Source organism: Gekko japonicus, unplaced genomic scaffold, assembly GCF_001447785.1.
Source record: "Gekko japonicus isolate JY-2015 unplaced genomic scaffold, Gekko_japonicus_V1.1 scaffold4763, whole genome shotgun sequence".
Lineage (NCBI taxonomy): Eukaryota > Metazoa > Chordata > Lepidosauria > Squamata > Gekkonidae > Gekko > Gekko japonicus.
Genome location: NW_015165398.1, coordinates 64,482 through 74,315, shown reverse-complemented (window position 1 = coordinate 74,315; position 9,834 = coordinate 64,482). Strand labels below are relative to the sequence as shown.

Sequence of the window (9,834 nt, the reverse complement as noted above, 5' to 3'; positions counted from 1 at the left end):
AATGTTGTAAGTCACTGTGAGACCCTTTGAGTGAGTGGCGACTTTAAAAAGCGAATAAATAAATAAATAAGACTGTCAATATTAACTTTAAGGCCCTCCTCTCATGCTGTCCAGTCCACCAGCGAAGTTTCTCCTCTCAAGACCAGTTCTCTGTGCCCTACCTTCAGAGGTGTGATGGGAGGCGACCGGGGGACAGGGCTTTTTCCAGGTATCTTGCCTGTGGAATACCTGTCTCCTCAAGGCTTGCTCTCTTCTTTAAGTACTAGGCCAAAGTGTTTCCTTTTACTGAGGGCTTTAATTAAGGGGTTGATCTTCAAAAATGGTTTTTACGCGTTACTTCTAGCCTGTTTTGGGCTCGGTTTTTGTTGTGAGGATAAAATTGAGAAGAGGAGAATGATGGGTTGACATAGAGGAGAAAGGTGGGATATAAATTAAGTAAATAAATACCTTTGTGCTGTTTTTATGCTCTGATTGGGCTAGGGGGTTGGGGCACCTCCCCTATGAGGAAAGGTTGAAGAATCTGGGATTTTTCAGTTTAGAAAAGAGACGACTAAGGGGGGACATGATAGAGGTTTATGAAATTATGCATTGGGTGGAGACAGTTGACAAAGAGGACATTTTCTCCCTCTCCCCGAATCCTAGAACTCGAGGGCATCCAATGAAGCTGATGGGCAGTAGGTTCAGGGTGGACAAAAGGAAATACTGCTTTACACAGCAAGTGTAGAATTTGTTGTAATTTGTCATTAAAATGTAGAATTTGTTGACAGAAGACGTAGTGATAGCCACAGAAACGAACAGCTTTAAAAGGAGATTAGATAGATTCATAGAAGATAAGTCTATCAGTGGCTACTAGCCATGCTGACTGAGGGGAACCTCCACATTCAGAGGCACTAATACTTTGAATCCCAGAGCCAGGAGGCAACATTAGGGGAAGGCCTTGGCCTCTAATGTCTTGTTGTTGGCCGTCCAGAGGAACTGGTTGGACACTGTGTAAGACATGATTGGTGTAATCCAGCAGAGGTCTTCTTATATTCTTAGTGCTGCGTTTTTAAGAGTTTATTAATTTTAATGACTTTATGCTGTTGTATGTTATCCCATTTTCACTTTGTAAGCTGCCTAAAGCAGGTTTGTCTGGAGAGGCAGCACAGAATTTTCTCAAATAAACAAACAACTTATCTATTTTTTGTACTACTCTGTGTGTGTGTGTGTGTGGTGTGTTTGTTTTTAACTATTAGGTCATACTGCCGTCTTAAGCCTGCAAACCGCCTCAGGCAAATTTATTTGGAAAGGCAGTATGCAAAAGTTTGAAATGAATACAATTAAATAAATATGCCCCCTCCTGGCTCCACGACTGGGTTCATTCTTCCTGCCCTGGCTTTTCTTCAGGAGATAGTACGGAGAGTGAGAGAGCTGAGAATCATGTTCTTTGCTCCTGATTGTGAATGGGGAGAGAGGGAATGGAATGCGGGTGAGAGCTGGACCAGACCAGTCACCGCTGTGAGCCCAAAGGGGTTTGAAGGTTTCAGTTCATTTGTAATTATATTTTATTTTGTACTAGTATTTTATAAAACAAAGGTTGAGTTCAGTGGCACCTTTAAGACCAACAAAGTTTAATTCTGGGTATAAGGTTTCGTGTGCATGCACACTTCTTCAGATACATCGAAACAGACTGGGGTTTTTTTGGTGTTTTTCTCATATGTGCATGTGCGTGTGCGCGCGAGTGTGCACCTGGAAGTCATGGCAACCTCTGGTGACTGTCCCCTACTGGGGGCCTGGAGGATACTTAGAGAGGAATAAAGCCTGCCCCCACCTCCCGCCTCTGGTATTCCAAGGAGGTCTCCCATCCAAGTACTTGACAGAGTCAACCCTGCGTAGCTTCCGAGATCAGATGAGATGGGGCTTGCCTGGGCTATCCAGGTCAGGGCGAAACAGACTATTTCAATGTATCTGAAGAAGTGTTCCTTCACATGAAAGCTTATACCCAGAATTAAACTTTGTTATCTTAAAGGTGCCACTGGACTCAAACTTTGTTCTACTGCTTCAGACCAACACAGCTACCCACCTGAATTTATATTTCATAAGGGAGCTTTTTCGTCGTCCCCCTCCCCATGTCAGTGTATCACTGCCTACTAGGATTACAACAGAGCAGACTGAAACTGAATCCATCGAAGATGGAGGCCCTGTACCTGGGTCGCGGGGGACCGGGATTGGGGACTGGGCTTCCAACCTTTGATGGGACCCTACTGGTGCCAGCATCAAAGGTGAAGAGCCTGGGGGTATTCCTGGATGCCTCATTAAATATGGAGGCCCAGTTCGCCGCCACTGCCAGGCCTGCCTTTTTCCATCTGAGACAGATCAGGCAGTTGGCCCCATATCTCGCCCCCCGGGATCTGGCTACAGTGACCCATGCAATGGTCACTTCCAGACTAGATTATTGTAATTCTCTCTACATGGGGCTACCCTTCACTCTGCTCCGGAAACTGAAGCTGGTGCAGAACGCAGTGGCACGGGTATTGGTGTCGCTGCCTGTGTGGGCCCACATCCACCCGGTGCTCATTGAGTACCGGATCCGTTTCAAGGTGTTGGTGCTTACCTTTAAAGCCCTATACGGTCAGGGGCCCGCATATCTGCGAAACCGCCTCTCCCTCTATGAGCCCTGAACGGTTTTACGATCTACCAATCAACACCTTCTGTTGGTCCCTGGCCCCAGGGACGTCCGTCTCGCCTCGACTAGGGCCAGGGCCTTTTCAGCCCTGGCCCCTGCCTGGTAGAATGAGTTCCCATATGAGATCAGGGCCCTGCGGGTGTCACGACAGGGCCAGTGGGGCAAGGCAGAGAGGGGGAGTTCACAGTCCAGTCCAAGAGTCAAGCCAGAAGAGCGCAATACAATCAGAGCAAAAGTCCCAATACACAAAGCCAAGCCGTAGTCAGAGCGTTACCGAGAGTCAGAGTCCAGATAGGCAAGCATTGAAGTCAGGGTGCAGAGCCGAAGATCAAGAGCCAGGGGGTCGTCAAAACGCGGACTGGAGTCAGAAACCAGGAAGTCAGTCAGTAGCTGGATACCAGGAACAGAATCAGGTGCAGAGCTTCTTGTCTGAAGGACGGGTTTGCCAGCACGATTTGCCAGCATTCAGCAACCTATTCAAATAGCTCGCTGGGTTGTACACTCGTAGGTGCCTCATTAGCACTGCCTCGTAAAGTCCTCGATCCTCCTAGAACTCCGGGCTTATTGATCTCCAACCACGCAAGCGTGCCTCTTTGCGTCTGGTTGCCAAGTCCCGGCGTCTCCGATCCCTCAGTCGGTCGACAGGTGGCGGAGAATCGGGTGGCGTGCTGCTGGGGCCAGGCACTGCCTGATCGGTTTCAGGTTCAGGCTGTTCTGGAGGCTGGTGCTCATCCTTTCCGGCACTTAGGTTTGACAAAGACTCCCGTGCCTCTGATGGTGTTAAAGGCACGGAGTCCTCCGTTTCAGAGCTCCCAGGCGCTGGGTCGGGGGCAGGCATGACAGCGGGACCTTTTACAGTCCCGCAGGGCCTGCAAGATGGAGCTATTCTGCCAGGCTTTTAATTAGCGTGACGGACGTCACTCCCTCTTTTCTGGGTCTCCCCTCAGTGGGTCAGAACTGCTTACCAGAGATTTATTTATTTATTTATCATTCAATTTATATTCCATTCGAACCCCGAAGGGTCTCTGAGCGGCTTACACACAATTCGGTTCCTAACTAGGGCCACAATTATAGGGGGGAGTGACGTCCTACCAGCACCCGGCAGCAAGGCTTGTTGTCGCTGTCTGGCTCCTTCCGCGGGCTCTGATGTTGGCGTTCCACCTCCAATGTCCTGGGGCAGATCTCTTCCGGTCCGGCAGCTTTCTCCAGCGGGCTCATCTGGTGTACGGCCCCGCGACCGCCGCAGCGCCGACCATCCTCCCTTTGGCTCCGTCGCGCTGCACCGGCACGCCACTGCACCTCCGTGACTCCGCCTCTGCCGCTCGACGCTGTGCTCACAGGGCACTCCTCAGACGCTCCTCTTCCGCTCCGCTGCCCCATTGCCGCTGCCGCCAATGCCTCCGCTGCGCATCCCACCAGAGGAGGGTACCCCCTGCCACCTAGGGCAGGTACCCATTTATCTACTTGCTGGATATTAATGCTTTCGAACCGCTGGGTGGGCATCTGTGAGACTTAATTCTAATGACAACTGCACTGGCTGAAGGATATAGTTGTTTTATTAGTGTTTTAATTGCATTTGTACCAATTCCTTTGTATTTGATATACTGTATTTTTATTAAATCTGATGCAACCCGTCCTGAGCCTGCCATGCAGGGAGGGCAGAATATAAGTCAAATAAAATAAATAAAATAAATATGAATGGATGGGAGTCTCCTCTGCACCATTTATGGGACAGGTCCAGGAAGAGGCATGTCTATGAGGTTTTTGCTCATTCCTTTCAGTGTGGCCTCATCAGATGGCGGCAGAGGCAAAAGCAGAGGGTTTTTGTCCTTCTGGTGTACTCTTTCGATGTGTTGTCTGATAATGGGAAATGCATATGTGTTCACGTCTCTCTAGCTTGTGGCTGGGATTTTTAGTTGTTATGGCTGTTAATTATTTTTAAATGCATGAGCTTTTATTTTTGTTGTGGATTTTTGTTACTGTGAGGCATCTTGTGACTCTATATGAGATTAGAGTGTTGGGCCAATTCCTTTTGAATAAATATAGTATTTGTATTGTTGTAATTCTGCTCTTTAGGATTATTGTTAGCTGCCTCGTATATCTGTTAACACAGAAAGGAAACACACACATTTCCCAAAAAAACTAAATGAAAAGTAAGCACACATACGGGTCTTGTCCCCATTAGCAACAGGCCACACAGAGCTTACCTTCAGCGGAAGGGATTGACCTGACGGACGAAGCTGCCGATCTTTTCATCCCAGAGAGACTATATGGTCCTTTTTTGGTCAGGTCCGTCGGTGGAGATGCATTCTCCGGACCAGTGATGGAGGCAACGCTCTGACAGTCAGACTCTACGTCCGTTTTCGCTGCATCCTCCTTCGAGGATGATTCGGGACTCGTGGTCCAAAGGCCCAAATTCTTCTGCCCATTGGAAGAAGGGGATGAGGCGATCCAAGGAACTCCTCCTGCTTTCTCCCTGGGTTGGGGAGACGTGGATTTGGTGGTGCTGTTTTGTTCTGAGGAGTGAGAGGAGAGTGATTCAATGCTGCCCATGGGAGTGCTATCTGGACTGCTACTGTATGAGTCACCTGGAAGGGTTGGAAGAAAACAAGCCCATTTTTCAAAAGGGACATTACACTTTACTTATTTACTTATAATTCATTACTTATCATTTATTAACCTCCTTTCTCCCTTGTGGAAGGCAAGGCAGCTCAGAAATATGAATACACAATATAAATAAAACAATGATACAAAACACAGTAAAAGCAATCTAAATAAAACAGTGATGATAAAAAAACACACACAAAAGGTCCCAATTCTTCTGGTTACTAGGGGCTACACCTCCTGTTCATGGACCAAAGCACTCTGCATGGACAGTGCTCGTTTTCATTAAGACCCAATATTTTGTAATTCTATAAAAGTTCAAGAGAAGCCATATAAATTAGCATCTGCTACTGAACCCAGGAGGACCCTGTGGATCTCCACTTTAATTCTCAAACAGCCCTTCAGGTCAGGGTTATTTGCAAAGGCAAGAGTTCCAACCATGATGGTTCTGAAGCTAGGCCATGTGCATTGTACTTAAGAATCTTAAGATCCCACCCTTTGCCATAGAGTTTAAGTTGGCTTGCAAATGAATACAAGAAAACCCCCACATAACCCCACATAATCCCGTCCCCCACCCCTGGGGAGGAGAGTCCAGGGGTTGATTTCCCACTAGCGCTGCTCCGGGCTCACTCTTCCCTTTTGCCTCGATGGTAGGTGTCAATTTCACACAAGCTGCTGCGGGCTGCATTTTGCCTCGCAGCTTCGTGCGATTTTCCCCGCGTCTACTCAATCCTCAAAAAACAGGCTTGAGTAAACGCGGGGAAAATCGCACGAAGCTGCGAGGCAAAATGCGGCTGCACAGCAACTTGTGTGAAATTGACACCTACCATCGAGGCAAAAGGGAAGAGTGAGCCCGGAGCAGTGCTAGTGGGAAATCACCCCAGGTGAAATCTCTAAAACCAGGAAAACAGTTGACTCAAGACTTCCGGGGGCCAAGGGCTGGAGCTTCAGGAGGCTAATTAGCTCATTAACCACCTCTTGTTTAATAGAAACAGGTCTGCAAACAAAAGGAAATGTCTGCAGGCTTCCCCCCCAAGGAGATTTATTTTCCAAGCACCAAGGACAATGCAGCTGTGATCTCCATGCTCTAATAAAGAAAGCACTGAAATGGGATGTCACCGTTGTACAAGAATTGCTTGAAACCAACAGTTCACGTGCTAGATATGGATGGATCTTTCCACTCAAACCTCTAATATGCACAGTGCCATCATGTGATGCAATCATACATCCTTGGATGGGAACTTGCTGACAGCTATTTTGGCTTGGTGGGTTCCACTGCTGCGGAGACAGATTTTTATGTGTTGGATGAATTCTCCCGACTTCCTTAAGTAAACAAAGCCAGCCCTATGGGCTGGAGGAAACCCAGATGATTTTTTTGGGGGGTGGGTGTCCAAATCTCAGTAAAAACTCAGAACCTTGCAAGTTACAACGCTGGATCTGCCCCACAGAACACGACGTGCCAGCAGCAATGAAAGCTGAGATTGGTACTGTTATCACAAAAAACAAGGGCATCCGCCTTCCGCTACTATCCAAGTAACTGCCAAGAGCAAGGAATGAGAATATGCTGGTGGGTTAAACACCACTTACTGTCTGGGTCCGCAAGGCATGGGGTGTAGCGTCCTCTGGGCTTGCGAGGGCCTGTGGAGAGGCAGATCGCTCTTGTCCTCCTTGACCCTGATCGGGACTGAGGCTGTGGAAGGGGGATGTTGGGATCCGGGGCCGTGTGAAATATCTGCCAGTGACAAGCAAAGAAGACTTCTATCATTCAGAATTTTTTATAGGATTTGTATTTTTTACACTTCCCCCTTTAGGGTAAGAGTGCATGTATGACCTAGGATCTCTCAAGAGATTTCATGGGTTTGAGCCTATTCTCTTTATCAGTATACCACACCAATTCTCTCCGAAAACAACTGGGCGAGACACACACACACTCGCACAAAGGAAAACTAAAACTAAGCGAAACTGGCTCCACGCAAGGAAATAGGTCTTTAAATCCTACAATTCAACACCAGAGGGTAGGTTTATAGCAGAAAGGGGAAAAATAACCCCACAGTTGTCCTCTCCCAGAAGGCCTATTTCAATGCCTAGCAGTCAATCAATCTAGCCACAGCCTGGCTGCAAGAATGTGTTCCTTTCCAAAACTGAAGCTGGTAGCCAAAAGCAATTGCCTTGAGCAATTAACACCTAGGACAGGGCATGGAAACAGACGCTATGCAAAAATCGAGAATTAAAGGATGAACAAGCACTCTGGTGGTTTACGAAAGAAAGAAAATTAAATGCTGTGTAATAGGGAATATTGCTAATATTATCATAGGTGAAACGGTTAGTATTAATAATTCGTTCACTCCAGTGAACAGGGCTGAGACTCCCAGACAGCTCTCTCTGCCTGCTGGCGGCTACCAAGACTCATACTATACATGGTACTAATTGCACAATCACTACTAAAAAGAGCAGTCACATTTTCCTCTCAATCACATCCGATGATACTTATGAATATCATGGCACTCTGTTTATCTGCCAGCCAATGAAAGAAGATAGGGGAGGGGGAACACTGAAATGTTACCGCATTATGACATGGGGCTTGGGGTGGGTGCCAACAGTGTGGTTGCCTTTTTGTTAGCAGAGATGTGATTAGCCTCGTGTCTAGATTGTGCCTCCATCTGTATTTCAACTATTCCTAAGTAGCGTTAGGGCAAAATGATACAGGAACTTAGTTTCTATAAGAGAACCAGTAAGCGGTTAAAGTGGCATCGTAGCTTATTGTGTGACTGTCACGGCTCAGGTGGGGTGTCACCTGACGCTGCCACCACTCTGGATTTAGGTTCCCTTGAGAAGGCCCAGAGTACCCTCCCAAGACCTTCAGACCTCCCTTTTGGCCGAATAATAGGTGTGAGGACGAGGCAGAGTGAAACAAGAAAAAGATTTATTTTATAGGAAGTCAAACAACAAGGTGCAGAATAATAACAGTAAGTGGGTGAAAAGAAATCAAATGCCCTAATGCGTCTAAATATACTTTCCCTAGCTCACTATCTCAAGTGGCCTTACACTACTCATCCTGTCCTCAGGATGAGGGTCTCTCCCCTGCAGCAGCCTTCCTTTCGGCTCTGCCCTCTGGAAGAAAGAACAGCTCTTCCTGCTGCTCCAGAACTTTTATTCCCAGCCCTTCTCTTTTCCTATTGAACAATTTTGGCTCCAAAACCTCCCAGGGGCTTCTGGGAATTGTAGGCCCAGCCTCACCTACTGCTAGCCAGGCTCTCTGGGCCTAGTAGGCCTCTGGTAGCACAGCCCAGATCATGACAGTGACCTTCGATCACTTCCTTTCTATCTCTCAGACTGTCAGCTGACAAAGTGGTGGTGAAGATAAAATACCAGAAAGGGGTCCCTATATACTGCCTTGAGCTCTTTGCAAGTAAATAATAGGATAGGTATGCAATAGGTAGTTGGCAGGGATTTACTGTTAAGCCAGGAGTATTTGTTAGTGGTTTTTTTTAAAAAAACATTGACTATTTTATTTCAAATATCTAACCCCCGCTCCCGGCGAAGATACACTTAGCAAAACTATAGGTATGCCTTAGAGGATAGGCAGGGATTTACTGTTAAGGCAGGAGTATTTGTTAGTGTTTAACATATCAAAGGACTCTCTGGGATTTTCGATAGTATGGTGTAACCCACATTTTATAGAGAGGCAGATTATAGTCAAAAGATCATAGAATCACAGAGTTGGAAGGAGCCATAGAGGCCATCTAGTCCAACCCCCTGCTCAATGCCGGATCAGCCTAGAGCATCCCTGACAAGTGTTTGTCCAGCCACTGCTTAGGGACTGCCAGTAAGGGGGATCTCACCACCTCCCGAGGCAGCTGATCCCACTGTTGAACTACTCTTACTGTAAAAAAAAAAATCCTAATATCCAGGTGGTACCTTCCTGCCCTTAATTTAAACCCATTCTTGCAAGCCCTCTCCTCTGCGGCCAACAGGAACAGCTCCCTGCCCTCCTCTAAGTGACAGCCCTTCAAATACTTAAGGATAGCAATCGTGTCCCTCCACAACGTCCTCTTCTCCATCCTTGGGGAGGGGCTGCGGCTCTGTGGAGGAGCATCTGCTTTGCATGCAGAAGTTCCCTAGTTCAGTCCCCAGCATCTCCAGGTAAAGGATCTGGAAGTAGGGGATGTGAAAGACCTAGGCTTCCCAAGTCCCCCCGGGGGGCGGGAAAACCCCTGCCCCAGAGGCCCGTTCCCCACCGCCGCCGGATCAGGCCCCAGGGGGAACCCCACCCCGCCGTGCGCGTCACCAGGAAGTGACGTTATGATGCCGGGCACACTGGGGGCCGGACCACGGTTATCCGAGGGAAAACTCTATGGTCCACGGACCGGGAGACCCCCGGTAAGTAGATTTTTCGACTTGGCAACCCTAGAAAGACCTGAGATACTGGAGAGTCACTTCCAGTCTGAGCAGACTATACTCAATTTGATGGACTGATAGTCTGACTCAGTATAAGGCAGCTTCGTGTGCTCATGCGATCCTCTCGAGCCCGGTTGCTACGTGAGCTGTGGGAGATGAGTACTGAA

The 9,834-nt window shown here is 47.8% G+C and overlaps 1 protein-coding gene across 1 annotated transcript in view; it reads right to left on the bottom strand.

The window, feature by feature from the left end:
• Nucleotides 1-4,872: 4,872 nt before the first annotated feature.
• ARHGAP42 (Rho GTPase activating protein 42) overlaps nucleotides 4,873-9,834 on the bottom strand; it is a gene marked incomplete at both ends in the record, with an annotated part of 60,930 nt that continues 55,968 nt past the window's right edge. The window contains 2 exons of the mRNA XM_015410658.1: nucleotides 4,873-5,253; nucleotides 6,857-7,001. Coding sequence (XP_015266144.1) covers nucleotides 4,873-5,253; nucleotides 6,857-7,001 — 526 coding nt within the window. The remainder of the gene's footprint in view (nucleotides 5,254-6,856; nucleotides 7,002-9,834) is intronic.